The 26,751-nt window shown below is 41.7% G+C and overlaps 1 protein-coding gene across 1 annotated transcript in view; it reads right to left on the bottom strand.

Annotated features, from left to right (window-relative positions):
• LOC128664034 (proton-coupled amino acid transporter 1) overlaps nucleotides 1-26,751 on the bottom strand; it is a 495,713-nt gene that overhangs the window by 370,932 nt on the left and 98,030 nt on the right. Inside the window, exons 3-4 of the mRNA XM_053718686.1 lie at nucleotides 11,651-11,741; nucleotides 7,564-7,652 (exon numbers count right to left, since the gene is read on the bottom strand). Coding sequence (XP_053574661.1) covers nucleotides 7,564-7,652; nucleotides 11,651-11,741 — 180 coding nt within the window. The remainder of the gene's footprint in view (nucleotides 1-7,563; nucleotides 7,653-11,650; nucleotides 11,742-26,751) is intronic.

The raw sequence follows: 26,751 nt of genomic DNA, 5'->3' as shown, positions 1-26,751 counted from the left end.
CGGCTTCAAAGCAGACTGTCCTCAACCACTTTTCTCAACCACGCAAGAAACCCCCCTCAGTGAGCAAGGACATTAGCGATCCAGAATCTCAAGATGAGGGTTCCCAGTCAAGCTCTCAGTCTGTTGCACATCTCAACCACTACATCACTGAAAGCACTCTTCAGAAACTCCTCGCAGCTCAGACTAAATCTATCACTGCTGAGATCCAGAGAAGTTCGGCTGAACTTAAAAAGGAAATCCAAGAAATAGGGGATAGGGTCGATTCTCTCGAACGGCAACAAGACGATCTGGCTACTGACAATTCGAACCTCCTAGCCTACCCAGGAAATCTGGCCGAACAAATATCCCAACTGGAATTGAAGCTAGCAGATGTAGAGGACAGAGCCAGGAGGAACAATATCAGGTTCAGAGGCATCCCTGAGACGGTAAACACAGGTGGCTTGCAGGAGTTTCTCATATCTCTATTCACCGCATACTTGGGCCCACTGGAGGGCAACACACATGCTATGGAACGGGCCCACAGGGCTCTCCGGCCACGTTCAGTATCATCAGATAAGCCGAGAGATGTGGTCGTCTGCTTCCACCACTTTACCTTCAAAGACCGATTGATGCAGGCAGCCTACAACAAACCCACTTTACCCGATAATCTCAAAGACATCCAACTCCTACCGGATCTCTCCTCACATACTCTACAACAGCGAAAGCTCTATGCCCCAATTACTACTCAGCTGAGGAAAGCAGGGATGAAATACAGGTGGGGATTCCCCACTAAACTGATCGTGACCAAGGATAATCAAACCCACACAGTCTCCTCACCTTCTATGGGAGGCACTTTATTAGCTAACTGGGGCCTTCAAGCCGCCCCCAGCAACCAGCAGGAGCCTCACTCCAGACTGAGGGCCACAGCACCTGAATGGTCTGTTAAAGAACAGAGATCAAAGCGTTTAAAACCAAACCCCCCTGACCACACTCTAAGGCCACAGGCCTCACCCACCTGAGGTCGTTGAGTTACATTTCAATACCATTGTCATGTTCATTTTTTGTTATTTGTTTACATGTTTAATATTGCTGTAACTAACTCAGGTTAGAGTTTGAGTAGATATATACGGTTAACTAGTTACTTTGTGCTTTTCTTATAATTGAGCGGGGCTACTTGCACTAGTCCCTCCGCCTCTCAGGCAAGGCTAGCTCCCCCCCAATTTCTGGTGCCCATTCTAGGGCCCCACATAGGTGGACTACTTCCACTTGCTAACCCCTACCCCACACCCCCCCCTCCAACCAATTTTGACCCCTACTCCCACTTCCCCCCCCCTCCCAAGCTCGCTAGATGGCCTCCCTTAGATTCCTCACCCACAATGTTAGAGGCCTTAATACTGTGGGCAAGAGATGCCTTTTATCCCGATCTCTCCGCCACCATGGAGCGGATGTAGCCTTCCTTCAGGAGACACATCTGCTAGCGGACTCCCCCCCCCCCTCTACACATCCAAAGACTACCCAGTTTTTGAGGCGGCTTCTTTCACTAAGAAAGCTAGAGGGGTAGCCATCCTAATACACAAAATAGTAGCTTACGAACCTCTCTTTATTTTCAGAGACCCCCAGGCCAGATATCTTATCCTTATATGCAATCTGGACCATGTCACATACACCCTTGTATCGGTCTATCTTCCGAACTCACTTCAACCTAGATACCTCAGGAAGATCCTTCTCCATGTGGAGAAGGTCAAACAAGGCAGAGTTCTCCTCGCCGGTGACCTGAATATGGTATGGGATAGGAAGATGGATAGGAAAACCAGCTCCTCCAAAAGACTCCCCTCCAGCCCTGACCCTACCTGTCGTAGATTCCGGGAACGTATATGCCAGTTCACCTATTTTGATATTTGGAGGTCCCTCCACCCTCTAGACAAAGATTTTACCCACTTCTCTCACCCACACGCTACATACTCTAGGCTGGATTACTTTTTCTGCCACCCCACAGACCTAGACCTAGTCCGTTCTGTGAACATCCAACAAAGCTGATTCTCTACTAGCCCATAAAATCAGGCAGCGTGCAGGTGCCACCCGTATTCACGAAATCAAACAGGGTGAACGATCTGTCCGACTCCCTTCCCAGATATGCCAACAATTCCATAAGTTCTACTCTGAACTCTATAATATAGGAGAGGCCGCGACGATTGGGAAAGCCCCCTCGGAAACCATAGATTCCTTTCTTTCCCATTCTTTCCCTCAAGCTCCCCACTCTCGAAGAATCTCACAAAGAGTGCATTGACACTCCGATTACTACCCAAGAGATTAAATTGGTTATTAAAAAACTAAAGTCTCTTAAAGCTCCTGGGCCAGATGGCTTCACGGCCATCTTTTACAAGACATACCGAGACGAACTTGCCCCCATACTTACCAGATTCTTCAATAGGGCTATGGCCACAGGGAAATTCGATAAGGAATTCCTTGAGGCCTCTATCACCACCATTCCCAAACCCAACAAGGACCCTACCCTCTGCGCTAACTACCGACCTATTTCGCTCATCAATACCGACGTTAAGATTTATGCCAAAATTTTGGCTAATAGGCTAGCGAAATTACTCCCAGCACTTATTGACCCAGATCAAGTCGGGTTCATACCGGGGAGAGAGGGCCCAGATAACACCAGGAGGCTCCTTGACATTCTCCTAGAGGCCAAGAGAATGCACAAATCACTTGCAGTACTCTCTCTGGATGCTGAGAAGGCCTTTGTCCGCGTCAGATGGGAATATCTCTGGCGGGTCTTAGAGAACTTCCAGTTCCCTGCGCAAATTATATTGGCAATTCAGGCCCTATATTCCTCCCCGGTGGCCTCAGTGAGAAGTTTGGGGTTTGATCCCACTCCCTTCTCTATCTCCAATGGCACCCGACAGGGTTGCCCCTTATCTCTGATTCTGTTTGCACTAGCCATGGAGCCTCTGGCTGCGGCTATTAGGACAGATAAAGAGATCTCGGGAATTACCCTACACGGTACGGTGCACAAAGTGGCCCTATTTGCAGATGATACCACCTTGTTTTTCTCCAAACCCTCAAGAGAGATCCCAAGACTCTTGTCCCTCCTAGAGACGTTTAGTAAAATGTCGTACTATAAATTAAATCACTCGAAATCCGAATTATTCACCTCTGGGTTCCCCGAGGAGGTATCCAACAACTTATGTAGAAAATATAAGTTTATCCCTAGCCATAAGTACGTCTCTCATCTAGGGGTTAAACTATCCAATTCTATCCCCCAAATTATCGAAGACAATCTCAAACCCCTACTGACCGAACTTAGGTCATTGCCCACACGATGGAACTTCAAATGTGTATCCTGGTTGGGACGCATAGCGGCCTTAAAGATGAGTTACCTTCCTAAACTCACGTACGCCCTTCGTTGCTTGCCAATAAGAGTACCTAGGACTCTACTAGTACAGTTTCAGAGCACCTGTACTAAATACATTTGGCAGGGTAAACCCCCTAGAGTAGCTCATAACGCTCTGCAATACCCTAGAATCCACGGTGGGGTTGCTTCCCCCTCTATTTTTAGGTATGTGGATGCCGCTATGCTCACCCATATCTCCCAATGGGGTGTCAAAGATTCGGATAGTAAGTGGAGGTCTATTGAACAAGCCTCCCTACCACATAACCTTACTCTAAGGGACCTTGTATGGGCACCACCCCATTGCAGAAGGAATCTAGGCGTTTCTAATCCAATTATTAAGGAATGCCTGTCCACCTGGGACCGTCTGAGACATAACCCTAAGGTAGCCCCTCATCCCTCCCCAATTACTTCCGTAACCGGTCTTCTGACCGGTTTACCGGACTCCCATCCGAACGCTTGGGCTAAGCTGGGCGTCACGAAGGTGGGGGACCTTTGGTCTACCTCGCCTCATACAACTTTCTCCCCCTACACCCAACTCAATATCACTCCATCCACACCCTCGTATATGAAATTTGAATACTCCAGAGTTACTAGCTTCTTCTCTAGGTGGGGATTCAAACCCTCCTTACCCCGACAGCTCACCATCTGGGAAGCTAGATGGCAACAGGGGCTTAGACTGGGCAAGCCACTGTCCTTGCACTATTCCCTTATGGAAGGTGCTGCCCCAGCTGACAAAGCCCAGCATATTTTGAAATGGGAACGGAAGTTGGACTTCACGAAACCCCCCCTTGAGTGGCAACGCACGCTCCTACTTACAAAGAAAACCCTCCACTGCATTACAGTCCTTGAAACCTACATCAAGGTACTCACTCACTGGTACTACGTCCCAGCCAGACTCGCGAAAATCTTCCCTGGGGCCTCCCCCACTTGTTGGAGAGATTGCTCACATATAGGGGACACGATCCAAATTTGGTGTAGCTGCCCCAGACTCAAACCTACCTGGAACAAATGTTTTTCTACACTAACCAGCCTAGGTATCAACCTACCCAGAACCCCTGAGGCAGCTCTGTTCCACTTGGGCATATGTAAATTATCCAAGCATCATGGCTCACTTTGTATTTACCTACTCTCAGCTGTTAAACTTAATATAGCGAGATCTTGGAAAAAATCCCTTCCCCCAGCCTGGTCGGACATTGTCTCCACTATGGCATACATGTACTCTATGGAGAAGAGTATCTACTATGCCTCGGGTAGAACTGATTTCTTCGAACTGGTATGGTCCGATTGGAAAAACAGTTTTGATACTCTCTGGCTCCCCGCCTTTGACACCTAGATGTCAGTACACCCCTAACAACATAGACTGAAGAACTGACCTTATCCTTACTTATCTGAACTGGCTCCCCTCCTCCAAAGTCACCTCAGAATATTTCCCCCCCCCCCCTTTGATACTATTCTATGTCCTGTTTGGACATTGACACCCACCACTTAGATATTTTCGTTATGTCTATAATGCTTACATGTATTCTCTGATATTTTTGTATTTGATGTACGATTGCCTCGTACAGTTGTTGTATCTATTACTCTTTTATTTCAAAAATACCAATAAAAATTACAAATTTAAAAAAAAAAAAAAAAGTGTGCATATATAATTAAAAACTGTGCATAATTTGATAAATGGAAGTAAACTAGAGTTGCATGCTCTATCTGAATCATTAAAGTTTAATGTTGACTTTAATGTCCCTTTGAGCATCATTTTATCAGTTTTATATATTGTAACTAGTTTTTGACCTATAGTACGTTATAACCTTTATTGATTCAATCGATCACTGTTTTTACCTTGTACAGCAGCCCACGGCAAAAAAAAAAATTTGGTTAAGAGGTGACGTTTTCACATCTTAGCCAATAGCCGTGCGGTAAATCCGGCTCCCATAGGCGCCAAGCCGGATTTACCGCACGGCTATTGGCTAAGAGATGAAAACGCCACCTCTTAGCCAAATTTTTTTTTTCCGTGGGCTGCTGTACAAGGTAAAAACAGTGATCGATTGAATCAAATAAAGGAGCTTTCTACATGAAGTATCTTATACTTCATGAATGAAAGTCCCCTTTATTTGTTTCAATAGTAAATCCTAGCATTTGTAAAACGCTAGGATTTACTTTCACTTTAACCCCTAAGTGACCAGACCATTTTTCAATTTTCTTACCGCTAAGGACCAGGGCTATTTTTACATTTCTGCGGTGTTTGTGTTTATCTGTAATTTTCCTCTTACTCATTTACTGTACCTACATAAATTATATACTGTTTTATTTGCCATTAAATGGACTTCCTAAAGATTCCATTATTTTCATCATATAATATAATTTCCTATAAAAATGTTTATAAAATAGGGTGAAAAAATGGAAAACAACACACTTTTTCTAATTTTGACCCCCAAAATCTGTTACACATCTACAACCACCAAAAAACACCCATGCTAAATAGTTTATAAATGTTGTCCTGAGTTTAGAAATACCCAATGTTTACATGTTCTTTGTTTTTTTTAAAGTTATAGGGCAATAAGTACAAGTAGAACTTTGCTATTTACAAACAATTTTTTTCTTTTTTTAAATTAGCGATAGTTACATTGTAACACTGATATCTGTCAGGAATCCCTGAATAACCCTTCATATGTATATATATTCTTTTAGTAGACAACCCAAAGTATTGATCTAGGCCCATTTTGGTATATTTCATGCCACTATTTCACAGCCAAATGTGATCAAATAAAAAAAAGTTAACTTTTTTACTAACTTTTTCACAAACTTTAGGTTTCCCACTGAAATTATTTACAAACAGCTTCTGCAATAATGGCACAAACGGTTGTAAATGCTTTTCTGGGATCCACATTGTTCATAAATACTTTTTGGTAATTAGAACGCTGCTAAATACCGCTGCGCACTACACTTGTAGTATGCCCAGAAGTAAATGGGGTTAATTAGGGAGCTTGTAGGGTTAATTTTAGCTTTAGTGTAGAGATCAGCCTCCCACCTGACACATCCCACCCCCTGATCCCTCCCTGACCCCTCTCAAACAGCTCTCTTCCCTCCCCCACACCACAATTGTCACCGCCATCTTAAGTACTGGCAGAAAGGCTTTTTTTTCACTTTTTTTTTTATATATAGTTTTTTCAGTGTAGGATCCTCCTTTACCCCCCCCCCCCAACAGCTCTCTTACACTCCCCCCTCTACCTATTTGCCACCATCTTGGGTGCTGGCAACACCCAGTTTGCTAAACATTTTTTAGCTTTTTTTATAAAAAAAATATAAACACCCATTTTTCTGTAGTGTAGCTGCCCCCCCTTAATACCATACCCCCCTCCCCCTCCCGGATCCCTTTACCCAACACTTATTCCCCCTCCCTCTACCTCCTTCACATAGTACACTTAAGTGTAGCACGCGCACTCGTCCTCATCTGTGCACTACCGGAACTCTGATCCAGAGATGGGCCGCCCCCCCACCTCCCTCGTAGTTGCCTAAAGGATATTGCACGATGCCTCAATATCGAGGCATCGCTGCAATACCCTGAGAGCGTCTGGAAGCGATCACAATCGCTTCCAGCGCTCAGTTTAAATGAGGACGTGCTATGTACATCCTTGGTCCTTAACTGTCCTTTTTTAAAGATGTACATAGCATGTCCTTGGTTATTAAAGGGTTAATCTATATTACATCTGAGTTTTCAATACTGCACACGCTATACTTAAGGGATATGAACATTTATTTTGTGATTCAAACAGAGCATACCAATTTTTTTTTTTAAAAACTTTCCAATGTATTATTATCAAATTTGCTTTGTTCCCATGATATTGTGTTGAAGAGATAGCCACACCCCCCTGGCGGGAAATAGTGCTGCCTTCTAGTGTTCTTGCAAATGAATAACATTCTTGCCAAACTGCTGCCATATTGTGTTCCAGAAATGGGCCGTCTCCAAAGCGTACATCCTGCTTTTCAACAAAAAATACCAAGAGAAAGAAGAAAAATTGATAATAGAAGTAAATTAGAAAGTTGTTTAAAATCGAATGCTCTATCTGAAGCATGAAAGAAAAAATGTGGGTTTCATATCCCTTTAGTTTATGCTTACACACTGGGAACACTTTAGTCCTACAAAGCACCTTGTTTTACTCATCTGCAAGAATCTTTAATGCTCTTACCTTTGACAGAAGTGATGAGCACACTTAACTAAGAGGTCCATGCAGTGAACAGCAATGATGCCCATTATTACCAGACTTATGGGGCCCAACTGCAAGAGAAAGGAAAGAAACTTCATAAGGAACTGTCTGTTTCACTACTTAGCCCTGAGCGGAAGCAGTATTTAATCTTTTACACCCATTACATTTAAACTATGAGTTACCCACACACATCCCATGTTCTTTTGTTTCAATAGAATAAGCATTTGCAAAAATATCCAAAAATGACAAAAACCATCCACATGGAAAGCTAAAAGCAAGTTTTATTTTACTATCATTTTCTATAAAGTGCAAAGTAAACAGCAAAGAAGTCTGTACATTTCCTTAATATTTCAGCTAGTTAAACAGTTCACGGTTCCAGAGTTAGCATCTCGTTCCAACAACAGAAGAGTATGATTGTTTACCTACTTATTTCAGTAACAACTACTGACAATTAGATAACAATAAGTAACACAAAAAAAAATCACACTGTAAATTATAAACATTAATAAATGTGAGCCATGAAAATTAGACTTGCAACATTAAATGTGTGTGTGTGTGTGGGGGGGGGTCATTCCAATCTACCTAAGGGAAGTTCATGGTTGCTAAAGGAACATGATACTGAAAACATTTCTCTGTTCTGTCGAAAAGAAAATGTTACATATGTGTAATGGTGCTTTGTTTTTTTGCAAATTGAAGTTCCTGTAGTAAATAAATCAACATTTTTTTGTGTACATTGCCCCTGTGAGCCATTTAGTAGAGTCCCTGGACTTCCTGTTTCTTTACATTTAAATACCTTGAACTTTTTTTTATGCAAAAACTATTGTAACATGTTTAACTTCTGCTCTTTCACATATATAAGAAAATATTTGAGCAACATGTCCCTTTAACTTTTTTATCTATCTTCACAGAAAATCTGCTTGGTGTCAAGTTGTGCGGGAGATTATTGTGTCTCATGATGACCACCTGCATTATAGGAAGACAAGTGACTCTCAAAAGAAGGACTTCACTTTCAAATCGGGCCTCTTCCACCCCCCAAACAAAACTACTGTGGTGGTCTTTAAATAGGTGGTCAATATTCTGTACTCTCTCGCATGCCACCTAAACAATTATCAAATAAAAAATGAATTATTCAGAACAATTATTAGTGCCATCTACCTACAATCTAAAAGTACTCGTCTTTGTTTTTCATTGCATGATATGTGAAATTAAATGTTTCTTATTTTGTACCAACCCAGAGTGGTTTGCATTAATTTGGGACACAAATACAAATGGAGGTACATATTGCCATTTGCTAGCACATTAAAGGCACATTATGTATGCTATCCAGTGAATATAATTTGCTGCTGGATTCATATACTGAACAGAGATGTGTTTGGTCTTGTTTACTGCTTTCATCTTGCTTTTTATAAAATGGTTGCCAAGCAACACTTCAGAAATGCCTTTTGATGCTAGAAAACCTCAAACATCTATTATATCAAGAAAAAAAGATACAAGTGTAATTTTATATGAAAGTGATAAAAAGCAAAACAAAAAGCTGTATTTCCAGTGAAGCTGATAAAAAAGCTATGTGTAGAGTAATATAATAGCTAGCACGCAACCTTGTAATGACTTGTGGTCAGAACCCACACAATTCTTAATCTTAAATCCAATACCAGAGATGGAATAATTATTTACTAATAACTACTTCACTGCAAAAAGCTTCTCCTCCATTTCAGAAGAATGATCTTGCAAAAATGCAGGTTCCAGGAATGATTTTAAATCCTATCATTTGGAGTTCTAAAAATGACTTGTCATGCTTTTAAAGGGACATGAAACCCCAAATGTTACTGCTTTTATCAAATTCTTTGTTCTCTTGGTATATTTTATAAAAGCAGGGACGTAAGCTCAGAAGTTTGCAAATGTCTGATGTACTACATGGTAGCAGTTTTACAAGAATGTTATCCATATGCAAGAGCACTAGATGGCAGCACTATTTCCTGCCACCTACCTAGGTATCTCTTCAACAAAAAGTACCATGGGAACAAAGCAAATTTGATAATAAAAGTAAATTGGAAGCTTTTTTAAAATTGCATTCTCTGTCTGAATCACAAAAGAACATATTGGGATTTCAGATCCCTTTAAATAATTAGGTTGGTATATGGCACTGGTGCAGTTACTTTCATCTTTATATTTCCACTTTTTTTGTATCCCCGTTCTGGCCCATTTTTAGTGTCTCCTTGTCTTCTATTTTTCTTCTCCATATTTGCAGTATATAACAGCACATGGTTAATAAGTATATAACAGCACATGGTTAACTGCCTCTTTTCTTCATTCAGTAACTGATTTAAACACATCCTTACTGCTCTGAGGCTACAGACAGCTGCTGGTCTAAAGACTGAGGCTAAGCAACATTCAACGTAGGACAGATGCAGTTAGAGAACTGAGAGAAGCTCTAAACACGTAAATAGAGAGAGTGGTTCTTTGCTAAATTCAAATCTGTTGGCACAATTAATAGGTAAAGGGACATTAAAACTAGAATAAGAAAATATTCTTATGCATCAGAGCATTCTTTTACTAGAATTTGCTTTTACCTATGTGCCACGCAGTTTTTAAGGAACTCAGAAGGTCGGTTGTTACAAACATCTTGGAAAACTAAACAGAGTTCTTCTGAGGATTTAAGCAGCCTCAGTTGCTTCTGTCTCTTCATTTAATCACAGACAGACTAAATGATGTTGAGATCAGGGCTCTGTGGGGGCCATACCATAATTACCAGGCCTCCTTGTTCTTCTTTATGCTGAACATAGTTCTTGATGACTTTGGCTGTATGTTTGGGGTCTTTGTCATGTTGCAGGATACATTTTGGGCCAATCAGATGCCTCCCTGATGGTACTGCATGATGAATAAATATCTGCATTAATTTAGACCAAATCCCCAACTCCATTTGCAGAAATGCAGCCCCAAACTTGCAAGGAACCTCCATTAAGCTTCACTGTTGCCTGTAGATACTCATTCTTCTCCCACTCTCCAGCCCTTTGGCGAACAAACTATCTTCTGCTACAGCTAAATATTTCAAATTTCGACTCCTCAGTCCATTGTATCTGCTGCCATTTTTCTGCACCCCAGCTCCTCTGTTTTTGTGCATACTTAAGTCTCTTTGCCTTTTTTCCACATTCAAGTTTGACCAGACTTCTCAAAACAGTAGATTGGTGTACCAGGGCAACACTAAACCAACTCTGAGTTAATGGTTTGACTGCAAAGAGATGTAAGCATGATGTGACTTTCATCTGCTGCACAAAGTTTTTTTGGCGACCACTGTGCATCTATGGTCCCCAACTTCGCCAGATTCTTTGTGCTTCCTCAGAAGAGCTTGGATAGCACATCTGGAAAGCCCTGTATGCCTTGAATTTCCTGCCTGGGAGAAACCTTGCTGATGCAGTATAACTACCTTGTGTCTTTGTGCTTATTCAGAAGAGCGTGGATAGCACATCTGAAAACTCTTGCCAGCCTTGAAAATTTTTGCCTGTGAAAGATTTTGCTGACGCAGTATAACTACCCTGTGTCAAGTTGCTGTGTTCAGTCTTGCCATGGCGTATGACTGTTGGCATTAGACTGTCTTCAGCAACCTCACCTTGTTAGAAGAGTTTGGCTATTCCTCCTACAAAGTTTACATTAATTATTGTGTTTCCCAACCAAAATATTACATGGATAATTATTAGCACCTGTTTGGTATAATGGTTTAATCATGCACATAACTATATGCCTACCAAGCCCCTGACTTTGTGGATGTGTACCTAGAAGAATTGATGCTGTTTTGAAGGGAAAGGGTAGTCACATTAAATACTGATTTAATTTAGACTTTTCTTCTGACCACTCTGTATTTTGTTAATTGATAAAAATAAACTATTAACATTTCTATTTTTGAAAGCATTCTTACTTTACAGAATTTTTTCACACAGCAGTGTGAGTATATTATATATATGGTTATAACTGAGAATTATATGTTCATATCATTAGTTAGTGCCAAATCCAACAAACTTTACAAGCTCTACAGAATTATCCTGAATATAACCATATTGGGTTGTGTACATACCACAATTCCAGCATGCTTCACAGCTAGAGGTAGGCCCAGGAGGCCAGTTCCAATGTTCCCTTTAAACAAATGTATCAATGTCTGGAACCATCTATAGTGAAAAAATAAGGCAAGATAGGTGATTATGATGGGGAAAAACATAAGACAAAAGTTTATTCTTGCTGATCAAATGAAAAGAAAAAAAACCCTGTTCTTTAAGGAGGCAGTAAACATTTGAAAACAAAAATCTAAACTAACGCATATTTAAATAATACTACCTTTCTTAGGGCTCGGCAAACCAAGTATTAAGTTAATCTATTACCATATAACAAAAAAATGCTGTAAAATAGGGGAACATGTGCATATGACTTGGTAAACCCCAATTAAATCACTGGCCAAATGGCTGGAAATGTAATCCTTATATGTATGATGAAGAATGCATGTTACTCGGTTTGCTTAAATGATCCTACAAAACTGAAGGACTGTTTACGGTTTCTGAATTTCAAATTAATCCGGGACATGCTTCTCATATGTCTAGATCCCAAGCTGTGCGTGAGTAAATACACATAGCCTGTGCTGATTTAGGGAAACAGATCAAAAACAATTTTCTGTGGGCTTTTACACAAAATCATAGTTTAACTTCGGGTTTCATATTTCTTTTGATCAACTCTGTGATTTGAAAAGTTAGATCTTAGATCAGTGCAAATGCTATGGATATGGCAGTGATCACTTACAAAAAGCCTTATCAGATAAGATTTTTGTATTACACTACATGGAAGAGTTCTTTTAAATGGACATTGTACACTAGATTTTTATTTGCATAAATGTTTTGCAGGTGATCCATTTATATAGCCCATCTGGGAGTGTTTTTTAACAATGTATAGTTTTGCTTATTTTTAAATAACATTGTGCTGATTTTCAGACATCTAACCAAGCCCCAAAGTTTTAGATATATACTGATGTATACAGACTTCAGATTGCTTCTGTTTCTATAATGGGTCTTTTCATGTGCAGAGGAGGGTCTGCAGCTTTAATTTATTATTAAATAATAACAGTATCCTCTTACTAATCAGCAATGTGCTGACAATGAATAGGTAATGTTAAAAGTTAAAAAGCTTATATGTCAGATGTGTAATTCTTACTGATTTTGATTCCCCACTGTTACGTTTGGGTTAAACACATAAATATTATACAGCATCTTATTTTGGTGAGCTTGAAAACAGTATAAACTAATAACATAAACTTAGAACTGTGCAAACATTATTCTCTTAAATAGATTTAGCTGCAGCAATGTGTTTTTAAGATGTTGAATGTCTGCAAGGTTAATGTATCATAATATAATATAACACATTTTGGGCTAGATTACAAGTGGAGCGCTAATTTATCATGCTTGCGTAAACAGGCAAATTTTCCCGTTTATGGGCGCACAATAAATAACCAGCCATTACAAGTGGCTGGTTCATGCTACCGTGAACTTGCGGTAGCATTAACGCTCCAAAAATCAACCAGAGATCAGATCTCTGGTTAATTTTAAAAATGTCCCCCAATTGCTGCCCAAAATAAAATGTAGTGTTTTTTAAAATAATAACTGCACAAATCAATTTTACGGACTTAAAATTTTCAGAAACGGCACTGAAAAATGCCTTTACATTACAGCCTATGTGGAGTGTGTAATTATTAAAAATATATATGTATAGGCTTATAAAAATATACATTTATGTGTTAATATTTGTATAAACACATAAATATATATGTATATATTCATATACATATATATTTAGACTTTGCTGCCCATCGCTGCATGACTTACCCCCTTCACCGCACTAGGTTGTCTGCTGTGACTATTGGCATGAGAATGAGGCTCCCATTGGACATTAGAAGCGTGTTCTAGTGAGCGCAAAGCTTCCTTGCAATGTGAACGTAAGGACATTTTTTTTTTATTTAGCCCCTTTTTTTCCTTTCTATCTACCAATAACTAATCACAAATCTCCTGAGAATCTGGTACAACAAAGACATTTTCTCAAACAAAATTAAGAGCACTGATCTTTGAAGTAATTTCTTGGGTAAATGCTTCCTTGGATTGAGATGTATTCTGGGACTTTAGGTTCCTTTTTTTAAAAGAACTTTACATCAAACTTTATGCTTACCTGATACATTTCTTTCTCTTGTGGTGTATCCAGTCCACGGGTTCATCCATTACTTGTGGGATATTCTCCTTCCCAACAGGAAGTGGCAAGAGGACACCCACAGCAGAGCTGTCTATATAGCCCCTCCCCTAACTGCCACCCCCAGTCATTCGACCGAAGACAAGCAAGAAAAAGGAGAAACTATAGGGTGCAGTGGTGACTGTAGTTTAAAAATAAAAAACATCTGCCTTAAAGTGACAGGGCGGGCCATGGACTGGATACACCACAAGAGAAAGAAATGTATCAGGTAAGCATAAATTTTGTTTTAAAATCGAAAGAGAGAGAACAGCACTCCATGAGATAGAACAGAAGCTGGAATAACTTCCATGCATGTTCATTTTTATTGAATTCCTCAGGGTGCCAGTTCTTTTTGCACACTATGCCCCTTCACAGAGAAAAAATATCCTGAAGCATATCAGTCTGACCCTGCCCAATGACAGTCCAGCGCCGAAATACCAGGCAATTCTTCTCTGAACAAGGGAAGCAACAACTCCAGACGATCGTTTCAGCCTCTTATGGGCCTCGTCAGTGAGGTGCAGTTGTATCTCTCTAAGGGCAAGTGTGCATGGAGTCCACGTCTGGTTTCCCCATTACTCTTAGGGTGACCCAAGAATAATTTGCATAAAAATCGAAAGAGAGAGAGCAGCACTCCATGAGATAGAACAGAAGCTGGAATAACTTCCATGCATGTTCATTTTTATTGAATTCCTCAGGGTGCCAGTTCTTTTTGCACACTATGCCCCTTCACAGAGAAAAAATATCCTGAAGCATATCAGTCTGACCCTGCCCAATGACAGTCCAGCGCCGAAACACCAGGCAATTCTTCTCTGAACAAGGGAAGCAACAACCCCAGACGATCGTTTCCGCCTCTTATGGGCCTCGTCAGTGAGATGCAGTTGTATCTCTCTAAGGGCAAGTGTGCATGGAGTCCACGTCTGGTTTCCCCATTACTCTTAGGGTGACCCAAGAATAATTTGCATAAAAATCGAAAGAGAGAGAACAGCACTCCATGAGATAGAACAGAAGCTGGAATAACTTCCATGCATGTTCATTTTTATTGAATTCCTCAGGGTGCCAGTTCTTTTTGCACACTATGCCCCTTCACAGAGAAAAAATATCCTGAAGCATATCAGTCTGACCCTGCCCAATGACAGTCCAGCGCCGAAATACCAGGCAATTCTTCTCTGAACAAGGGAAGCAACAACCCCAGACGATCGTTTCAGCCTCTTATGGGCCTCGTCAGTGAGATGCAGTTGTATCTCTCTAAGGGCAAGTGTGCATGGAGTCCACGTCTGGTTTCCCCATTACTCTTAGGGTGACCCAAGAATAATTTGCATAAAAATCGAAAGAGAGAGAACAGCACTCCATGAGATAGAACAGAAGCTGGAATAACTTCCATGCATGTTCATTTTTATTGAATTCCTCAGGGTGCCAGTTCTTTTTGCACACTATGCCCCTTCACAGAGAAAAAATATCCTGAAGCATATCAGTCTGACCCTGCCCAATGACAGTCCAGCGCCGAAATACCAGGCAATTCTTCTCTGAACAAGGGAAGCAACAACTTCTCTTGTAAGGTGTATCCAGTCCACGGGTTCATCCATTACTTGTGGGATACCAATACCAAAGCTTTAGGACACGGATGAAGGGAGGGACAAGGCAGGAACTTAAACGGAAGGCACCAATGCCTGCAAGACCTTTCTCCCAAAAATAGCCTCCGAGGAAGCAAAAGTATCAAATTTGTAGAATTTAGAAAAAGTATGAAGCGAAAACCAAGTCGCCGCCTTACAAATCTGTTCAACAGAGGCCTCATTTTTAAAAGCCCATGTGGAAGCTACCGCTCTAGTGGAATGAGATGTAATTCTTTCAGGAGGCTGCTGGCCAGCAGTCTCATAAGCTAAACGGATTATACTTCTCAGCCAAAAATAAAGAGAAGATGCCGAAGCCTTTTGGCCTCTCCTCTGTCCAGAGTAGACAACAAACAATGCAGATGTTTGACGAAAATCCTTAGTAGCTTGTAAATAAAACTTTAAAGCACGAACCTTGTCAAGATTGTGTAATAGACGTTCCTTCTTTGAAGAAGGATTAGGACACAGATTGATATTCTTATTAGATACCACCTTAGGAAGAAATCCAGGTTTGGTACGCAACACTACCTTATCTGTATGGAATATCAGATAAGGGGAATCACACTGTAAGGCAGATAACTCTGAAACTCTTTGAGCCGAAGAGATAGCTACCAAAAACAGAACTTTCCAAGATAAAAGCTTATCTATGGAATGCAGAGGTTCAAACTGAACCCCTTGAAGAACTTTAAGAACTAAATTTAAACTCCATGGCGGAGCAACAGGTTTAAACCCAGGCTTGATTCTAACTAAAGCCTTACAAAACGCCTGAACATCTGGAACATCTGCCAGACGCTTGTGCAGAAGAATAGACAGAGCAGAAATCTGTCCCTTTAAGGAACTAGCTGACAATCCCTTCTCCAATCCTTCTTGGAGAAAGGATAATATCCTAGGAATCATGACTTTACTCCATGAGTAACCCTTGGATTCACACCAATGAAGATATTTACACCATATCTTATGATAGATTTTCCTGGTGACAGGCTTTCGAGTCTGAATTAAGGTATCAATGACCGACTCGGAGAAACCACGTTTTGATAAAATCAAGCATTCAATCTCCAAGACGTGGACTCCTTGCTCAGCGTGCTTAGAGAAATACTGCTACACCTCACTGACGAGGCCCAATGAAGGCCGAAACGATCGTCTGGGGTTGCTTTGTTCCTTGTTCAGAGAGGAATTGCCTGGTATTTCGGCGCTGGACTGACCGTAATAGGCGGGATCAGACTGATATACTACAGGAGAGTTCTACTCTGTGAAAAGCATTGCTGGGCTAAAAGAAGTTGCACCCAGGTGGTAAATCGCCATAGAACAGGCTAACAATGGTATTGAGCTGGTTGTTCGTTCCTGTGAGTGCATTTCTCTCTGTGTGTATTTAGTCTCCCTATGGGAAAAAGGGGAAACCTGACGTGGACTCCTTGCTCAGTGTGCTTAGAGGAATACTGCTACACCTCACTGACGAGGCCCAATGAAGGCCGAAACGATCGTCTGGGGTTGCTTTGTTCCTTGTTCAGAGAGGAATTGCCTGGTATTTCGGCGCTGGACTGACCGTAATAGGCGGGATCAGACTGATAGACTACATGAGAGTTCTACTCTGTGAAAAGCATTGCTGGGCTAAAAGAAGTTGCACCCAGGTGGTAAATCGCCATAGAACAGGCTAACAATGGTATTGAGCTGGTTGTTCGTTCCTGTGAGTGCATTTCTTTCTGTGTGTATTTATTCAATCTCCAAGCAGTCAGCCGCAGAGAAATTAGATTTGGATGTTTGAATGGACCTTGGAGTAGAAGGTCCTGCCTCAGCGGCAGAGTCCATGGTGGAAGGGATGACATGTCCACCAGATCTGCATACCAAGTCCTGCGTGGCCACGCAGGTGCTATCAAAATCACCAAAGCTCTCTCCTGCTTGATCTTGGCAATCAGACGAGGGAGGAGAGGAAATGGTGGGAACACATAAGCCAGGCTGAAGGACCAGGGCACTGCTAGAGCATCTATCAGCGCTGCCTGGGGATCCCTTGACCTGGACCCGTAACAGGGAAGCTTGGCGTTCTGACAAGACGCCATCAGATACACTTCTGGTTTGCCCCATAGTTGAATCAGCTGGGCAAATACCTCCGGATGGAGCTCCCACTCCCCCGGATGAAAAGTATGCCGACTTAGAAAATCCACCTCCCAGTTCTCTACTCCTGGGATATGGATAGCTGAGAGATGGCAAGAGTGAACCTCTGCCCATAGAATTATCTTTGAAACCTCCAACATTGCCAGGGGGCTTCTTGTCCCCCCCTAATGGTTGATATAGGCTACAGTCGTGATATTGTCCGACTGAAATCTGATGAACCTGACCACAGCTAGTTGAGGCCAAGCCTGAAGAGCATTGAATATCGCTCTCAGTTCCAGAATGTTTATCGGAAGGAGGGCTTCCTCCTGAGTCCACGAACCCTGAGCCTTCACCAGAAGAGAATCATCAGAAGAGAATCCCTGGTCTCTTGATCCAGATTTAGCAGAGGGGACAAATCTGTGTTATCCCCATTCCACTGATTGAGCATGCAAAGTTGCAGTGGTCTGAGATGTAGGCGGGCAAAGGGAACTATGTCCATTGTCGCTAGCATTAGGCCGATTACTTCCTTACACTGAGCCACTGACGGCCGAGAAGTGGAATGAAGAGCACGGCAGGAAGTTAGAAGCTTTGATAACCTGACCTCTGTCAGAAAAAATGTCATTTCTACTGAATCTATCAATGTTCCTAGGAAGGAAACTCTTGTGAGAGGGGAGAGAGAACTCTTTTCTTCGTTCACCTTCCACCCGTGAGACCTCAGAAAAGCCAGAACAATGTCCGTATGGGACTTGGCGATTTGAAAAGTCGACGCCTGTATCAGAATGTCGTCTAGGTAGGGAGCCACCGCTATGCCCTGTGGCCTTAGAACCGCCAGTAGGGACCCTAGAACCTTCGTAAAGATTCTTGGTGCCGTGGCTAACCCGAAGGGAAGAGCCACAAACTGGTAATGCCTGTCTAAGAAGGCGAACCTGAGGAACTGATGATGATCTCTGTGAATCGGAATGTGGAGATAAGCATCCTTTAAGTCCACGGTAGTCATATATTGACCCTCCTCGATCATAGGGAGGATGGTTAGGATAGTCTCCATCTTGAAGGATGGGACCCTGAGAAATTTGTTTAGGATCTTGAGATCCAAGATTGGTCTGAAAGTTCCCTCTTTTCAGGGAACTATAAACAGATTTGAATAGAAGCCCTGCCCCTGTTCCTCCCTTGGAACTGGGTGGATCACTCCCATAACCAGCAGGTCTTGAACACAACGTAAGAATGCCTTTCTCTTTATCTGGTTTACAGATAATTGTGAGAGATGAAATCTCCCCTTTGGAGATGAAGCTTTGAAGTCCAGAAGATATCCCTGGAAAACAATCTCTAATGCCCAGGGATCCTGGACGAAGAGAGAAAGTCTGCCCCCTACTAGATCCGGTCCCGGATCGGGGGCTACTCCTTCATGCTGTCTTAGAGACGGCAGCAGGTTTTTTGGCCTGCTTCCCCTTGTTCCAAGCCTGGTTCAGTCTCCAGACTGGTTTGGACTGGGCAAAATTTCCCTCTTGTTTTGAATTAGAGGGAGCTGAAGCTGCGCCACTCTTGAAGTTTCGAAATGAACGAAAATTATTCTGTTTGGTCCTTAATTTATTGGACCTATCCTGAGGAAGGGCGTTACCTTTTCCTCCAGTAATATCAGAAATGATCTCGAATAGGAAGCTTAGACTTTGAAGTAACGTCTGCTGACCATGACTTAAGCCATAGCGCCCTGCGCGCCAGAATGGCAAAACCTGAATTCTTAGCCGTTAGTTTGGTTAGATGAAAAACGGCGTCAGAAATAAAGGAATTAGCTAACTTGAGAGCTTTAATCCTGTCTAAAATATCATCTAACGGGGTCTCCATCTGTAGAGCCTCCTCAAGAGACTCGAACCAAAAAAGCTGCTGCAGCAGTAACTGGGGCAATGCATGCAAGAGGCTGGAGAATAAAACCTTGATGGATAAAAATTTTCTTAAGGAGACCCTCCAATTTTTTATCCATAGGATCTAAGAAAGCACAACTGTCCTCGACGGGGATAGTTGTACGCTTAGCTAGGGTAGAAACAGCACCCTCCACCTTAGGGACCACGAGTCCCGTATAGCGACATCTATGGGAAACATCTTTTTAAAAGCAGGAGGGGGAGAGAACGGAACACCTGGTCTATCCCATTCCTTAGTAATAATTTCTGAAAACCTCTTAGGGACTGGAGAAACATCAGTGTAAACAGGCACTGCAAAGTATTTGTCCATTTTACACAATTTCTCTGGAACTACAATGGGGTCACAGTCATCCAGAGTCGCTAAAACCTCCCTGAGCAATAAGCAGAGGTGTTCAAGCTTAAATTTAAAGGCTGTCATTTCAGAATCAGACTGAAGTAATGTCTTCCCTGAATCTGAAATCTCACCATCAGATAGCAACTCCCTTGCCACGGCTTCGGAGCATTGTGAGGGTATATCGGACATAGCTACTAAAGCGTCAGAAAGCTCTGTAGTTGTTCTAGCCCCAGAGCTGTCTCGCTTTCCTTGTAACCCTGGCAGTTTGGACAATACCTCTGTGAGGGTATTGGTCATAACTGCCGCCATGTCTTGTAAGGTAAACGCATTGGACGCGCTAGATGTACTTGGCGTCACTAGAGCGGGAGTTATAGGTTCTGACACGTGGGGAGAGCTAGATGGCATAACCTCCCTTTTGTCAGTCTGAGAAACCTCTGGTGATAAATCTTTAAATGCCATAATATGGTCTTTATAATTTATAGAAATTTCAGTACATTTGGTACACATTCTAAGAGGGGGTTCCACAATGGCTTCTAAACATATTGAACAAGGAGTTTCCTCTATGTCAGACATGTTTAACAGACTAGAAATGAGACCAGCAAGCTTGGAAAACACTTTAATAAATGTGAAACAGCAATTAAATAAAAACGGTACTGTGCCTTTAAGAGAAAAAAACTATCACATAAACTGCAAAACAGTGTTAAATAGTAGTAAACTCTTCGAAATTTTTACAGTGTGTATAAGGGACTAAAGCAGCATTGCACCCACTTGCAAATGGATGATTAACCCTTTAGGCCCCAAACCGGATTTGAAAAACGTTAAAAAACGTTAATAAACAGTTAAACACCTTGCCACAGCTCTGCTGTGGCTCCTACCTGCCCTCAAATACGATTTAGGAAATAATTAAGCCCTCTATAGTGGTCCTCATATGCCAGAGGACTCCTTTAGGGAAGCTGGATGTCTCAGTCTGAATATGAACTGTGCATCTAGAGCGCGAAAACAGGCCCCTCCCACCATGCACTCGATGTCAGAGGGCCTTAAGAAAATACTCCTAGGAGTATCTGTCTAGCCATGTGGAAACTAGGCCCCAAAAAAAACTATTTATCACCCTCAGAGAAAAAACGTTCTTTCTATATAACATGTAAACATTTTGTCACTAAGAAATATGAGTATTAACATGAATATTACCCTTTTTTATAAGCATGATCCCAGTCGTTGTTAAATCACTGCATCAGGCTTACCTCAATTATACAAGGCTCTGTCAGCATTTTCTAGATCTTATCATCTCTCTAGAAATAAATATACTCAAAGCAGGCAAACTGCAAACCGTTCCCCCAACTGAAGTCTTTCCCATACTCTTCAGTTATGCGTGAGAACAGCAATGGACCTTAGTTACAAACCACTAAGATCATCAACCTCCAGGCAGATTCTTCTTCTAATTTCTGCCTGAGAGTAAAACAGTACAACGCCGGTACCGTTTAAAAATAACAAACTTTTGATTGAAGGCAAAACTACACTAAGTCACCACATATCTCTTGATACTTCCTATCTTGTCGAGAGCTGCAAGAGAATGACTGGGGGTGGCAGTTAGGGGAGGAGCTATATAGACAGCTCTGCTGTGGGTGTCCTCTTGCAGCTTCCTGTTGGGAAGGAGAATATCCCACAAGTAATGGATGAACCCGTGAACTGGATACACCTTACAAGAGAAATATAGATTTACTAAACCTATAATAAATGTTCTTTAAAACAGACTTATAAGCCTGCAACATAGTGATTAAAAAACTGAGTCATAGAAACCTATATGACTAAACACTAAACAAATGTCCATACCTTCAAATTAGTCATTTGAAATCCTGATGGAAAAATAACCCCTAAAACAAAAGGGCTAGCCAAAGAAAAGCGGTCAAGGATGGTAACTGGACATCCAAACAAGATCCACATACCAAACCTAAGAGGCCATGCTGATGCTATCAGAAACATATGAGACTATTCCAAAACGATCTTGAAGAACACCTTTGGAAGAAAAAAACAGAGGTGGAAGGATGTAGCCAGGTTGCAAAAACCAAGAAACTGCAAATGTATCCACAATTTCCACCTGAAGAGCCCTAGACCTGAAAAGGTACCTGGGAAATTGAGAGAACACATCTGTATAGAGATAGCACTCTCCCAGATGTAAAGACTGACGGTTAAGATAATCCATCTCCCAAATGTCTAAACCTGAGATATAAATTGTAAAGATTAGACAGGAGATGAAAACCACCTAAGAACGTATTCAAGACACTTCTTAATTGCTAAGGAACTGTAAGTCACTATTAAATGATTGACATATGCCACAATTGTGATATTGTCTGTCTGAAAGTAAAATTCTCTCCTAAAAGAAGCCAAGCCTGAAAGAGCTCTGAAAATAGCACAGAGTTAAAAATATCGTTTGGAAACCTCACCAAGTTTCCAAACCCCTTGTGCTGTCAAAGACCCTCAGACTGCTCCCCAACCTGCAAGACTTGCAGTCATAAAGAATACAGTCCAGGAAGGACAAACAAAAGGAGACCCCCTGAATAAAACAATGATAGACTAATCATCAAAAACAGAGAGAGAGTAGAGTGTTTAGGATTTAAGAATATCAACTGTGATATCTTGAAAACAAACTCTGTATCATAGATTCAGTATGCAAAGTAAAAAGAGATCTCAGATGAAAAACGAGCAAAGGGAACCACTCCCGATGCTGCAGTTATGATACCTAAGACTTTCATGCACATAGCAACTGAAAGAAATGTTCCAGACTGTAAGTAAAACAGGCTAATGCCAAATACAATTGACTTTTGTCCGATAAAGACAAAGACATGAACACAGAATCCATCTAAAAACCCAAAAAGAAGTGACCCTTGTCTGAGGAATCACAAAACTCTTAGGTAAATTAAATCCTCTAACCATGTTTTGAAGAAACAAAACATAGTTGATTCATAAGAGATTCCAAAAAAGAAAGATCCATATATATGAATACTGCTCTTTCATATGTATGTATTGTCAAAACGCTGCTCATTTAATCAACCTCTGAGAATGAAAGACTGAATAGACCTCGCCAGGAATCTAATCTGAAACCCTCAGGTTGCTACAGGGCTCAGCCAGAGTGCATTAGTATGCTGAGCTATCTGTCCATCTTAATAAAAGAAAAGGTTAAGCTAATACCAAGATACCATCCAAATAAGGAAGCACCACCATACTTTACTGTCTGAAGACAGAAAGAAAGGCACCAAGAACCTATGAAAAGATTCATAAAGCTGATGCTAGACCAAATGGAAAAGTGACAAATTGGTAAAGCTTATTTAAAAAAGAAAATATCAGAATCCACAAGTGGACTGAATGACAATAACATATGAGGATAAACATCCTGAAAAATGAGTGGACATGAAATGACCTTTAAAAAAAAAAAAGGCATAATAGTCCTTATAATCGACAAAATAAAAGTTGAAACTAACAAAACAATATAAAAGTCTTCAGATCCAAAAAAAGGAACTGAATAAACCCTTCTTCTTTGGGACAAAGAATAGAATTGAATAGAAATCCAAACCCTGTTCCTTCAAAAAAAAAGAACTGGCATAATCATTCCTGAAACACAGAGCGTACTGCGAAAGATTCTTCCTATAGAAGGTCTCATTCTGAAAATCTCTTCAAACCCTAAAAAAAAAAACAGAATTTATGCTTACCTGATAAATTACTTTCTCTTGTGGTGTATCCAGTCCACGGATTCATCCTTTACTTGTAGGATATTCTCCTTCCCTACAGGAAGTGGCAAAGAGAGCACACAGCAGAGCTGTCCATATAGCTCCCCCTCTAGCTCCACCCCCCAGTCATTCGACCAAAGGTTAGGAAGAAAAAGCAGAACTATAGGGTGCAGTGGTGACTGTAGTTTAAACAAAAAAAAAATTTACCTGACTCAATTGCCAGGGCGGGCCGTGGACTGCATACACCACAAGAGAAAGTAATTTATCAGGTAAGCATAAATTCTGTTTTCTCTTGTAAGGTGTATCCAGTCCACGGATTCATCCTTTACTTGTGGGATACCAAAACCAAAGCTTTAGGACACGGATGAAGGGAGGGAACAAGGCAGGTACCTTAAACGGAAGGCACCACTGCTTGCAAAACCTTTCTCCCCAAAAATAGCCTCAGAAGAAGCAAAAGTATCGGATTTGTAAAATTTGGAAAAAGTATGCAGTGAAGACAAATCTGTTCAACAGAAGCCTCATTTTTAAAAGCCCATGTGGAAGCCACTGCTCTGGTAGAATGAGCAGTAACAGTTTTAGGGGGCTGCTGGCCAGCAGTCTCATAGGCCAAATGGATGATGCTTTTCAGTCAAAAGGAAAGAGAGGTAGCAGTCGCTTTCTGACCTCTCCTCTTACCAGAATAGATAACAAACAAGGAAGATGTTTGTCTGAAATCCTTAGTTGCTTGTAAATAGAACTTTAAAGCACGAACTACATCAAGATTGTGTAACAGACGTTCCTTCTTCGAAGAAGGATTAGGACACAGAGAAGGAACAACTATTTCCTGGTTAATATTCTTGTTAGAAACAACTTTAGGAAGAAAACCAGGTTTGGTACGCAAAACTACCTTATCTGCGTGGAACACTAGGTAAGGTGAATCACACTGCAAGGCAGATAATTCTGAGACTCTTCGAGCAGAAGAAATAGCTACCAAAAACAAAACTTTCCAAGATAACAACTTAATATCTATGGAATGTAAGGGTTCAAACGGAACCCCTTGAAGAACTGAAAGAACTAGATTTAGACTCCATGGCGGAGCACGGGTTTATAAACAGGCTTGATTCTGACTAAAGCCTGAGCAAACGCTTGAACGTCTGGTACCTCTGCCAGACGCTTGTGTAAAAGGATAGACAGAGCAGATATCTGTCCTTTTAAGGAACTAGCTGACAATCCTTTCTCCAATCCGTCTTGGAGGAAAGACAATATCCTGGGAATCCTAATCTTACTCCATGAGTAACCCTTGGATTCACACCAACAAAGATATTTCCGCCATATCTTATGGTAGATTTTCCTGGTGACAGGCTTTCTAGCCTGAATCAGAGTATCTATAACTGACTCAGAGAAACCACGCTTTGATAGAATTAAGAGTTCAATCTCCAAGCAGTCAGACGCAGAGAAATTAGATTTGGATGCTTGAACGGACCCTGTATTAGAAGATCCTGCCTCAATGGCAATGTCCATGGTGGGACAGATGACATGTCCACTAGGTCTGCATACCAAGTCCTGCGTGGCCACGCAGGCGCTATCAGAAACACCGAAGCCTTCTCCTGCCTTAGCACCTTTGTGAAAATTCTGGGAGCAGTGGCTAAGCCGAAGGGAAGAGCCACGAACTGGTAATGCTTGTCCAGAAAAGCGAACCTGGGAAACTGGTGATGATCTTTGTTGATAGGAATGTGTAAGTATGCATCCTTTAGATCCACGGTAGTCATATATTGACCTTCCTGGATCATTGGTAAGATTGTCTGAATGGTCTCCATCTTGAATGATGGGACTCTGAGGAATCTGTTTAGAATTTTTAGATCCAGGATGGGTCTGAAAGTTCCCTCTTTTTTGGGAACCACAAACAGGTTTGAGTAAAAACCCAACCCTTGTTCCGCAATTGGAACTGGGTGGATCACTCCCATTGGATGTAGATCTTCTACACAGCGTAAAAACGCCTCTTTCTTTCTGATCTGTAGACAGACGAGAAATGTGGAACCTTCCCCTTGGAGGAGAGTCCTTGAATTCCAGAAGATATCCTTGGGATACAATCTCTAATGCCCAAGGATCGTGTACATCTCTTGCCCAGGCCTGAGCGAAGAGAGAGAGTCTGCCCCCTACTAGATCCGGTCCCGGATCGGGGGCTACCCCTTCATGCTGTCTTGGTGGCAGCTGCAGGCTTTTTGGCCTGTTTACACTTATTCCAGCCCTGGTAAGGTTTCCAGGTTGCCTTGGGCTGTGAAGCGTTGCCCTCTTGCTTTGCAGCCAGAGAGGATGAAGCGGGGCCGTTCCTGAAAATTACGAAAGGAACGAAAATTAGCTTTGTTCTTTGTCTTAAAGGGCTTGTCCTGAGGGAGAACATGGCCTTTTCCCCCGGTGATTTCTGAAATAATCTCTTTCAATTCAGGCCCGAAGAGGGTCTTTCCTTTGAAAGGAATGTTCAAAAGCTTGGATTTAGACGACACATCGGCTGACCAGGACTTTAGCCATAGCGCCCTGCGCGCCACAACGGCGAAACCTGAATTTTCCGCCGCTAACTTAGCTATTTGGAAAGCGGCGTCAGTGATAAAAGAATTAGCTAGCTTTAGAGCCTTAATTCTATCCATAATTTCCTCATATGAGGTCTCCGTCTGGAGCGAGTCTTCCAGCGCCTCAAACCAGAAAGCAGCTGCAGTAGTTACAGGAATAATGCAGGCAATAGGTTGGAGAAGAAAACCTTGTTGAACAAAAAATTTCTTAAGTAAACCCTCTAATTTTTTATCCATAGGGTCTTTAAAAGCACAACTGTCTTCAATTGGTATGGTTGTGCGTTTAGCAAGTGTAGAAACAGCCCCCTCCACCTTAGGGACCGTCTGCCACGAATCCCGCATGGGGTCACATATGGGGAACATTTTCTTAAAAACAGGAGGGGGAACAAAAGGGACACCTGGTCTATCCCACTCCCTAGTAACGATATCCGCAATCCTCTTAGGGACCGGAAACGCATCAGTGTAAACAGGGACCTCTAAGTACTTGTCCATTTTACACAATTTCTCTGGGACCACCAAAGGGTCGCAGTCATCCAGAGTAGCTAATACCTCCCTGAGCAAAATGCGGAGGTGTTCTAGTTTAAATTTAAAAACCAATGTATCTGAGTCTGTCTGAGGAGGAACCCTTCCTGAATCAGAGACTTCTCCCTCAGACATCAAATCCCTCGCTCCCACTTCAGAGCGTTGAGAGGGTATATCAGATACAGC

The sequence above is a fragment of the Bombina bombina genome, chromosome 6, assembly GCF_027579735.1.
Source record: "Bombina bombina isolate aBomBom1 chromosome 6, aBomBom1.pri, whole genome shotgun sequence".
Lineage (NCBI taxonomy): Eukaryota > Metazoa > Chordata > Amphibia > Anura > Bombinatoridae > Bombina > Bombina bombina.
Note: the sequence above shows the minus strand (reverse complement) of the source record. Positions and strands in the feature narration are given on the sequence as shown.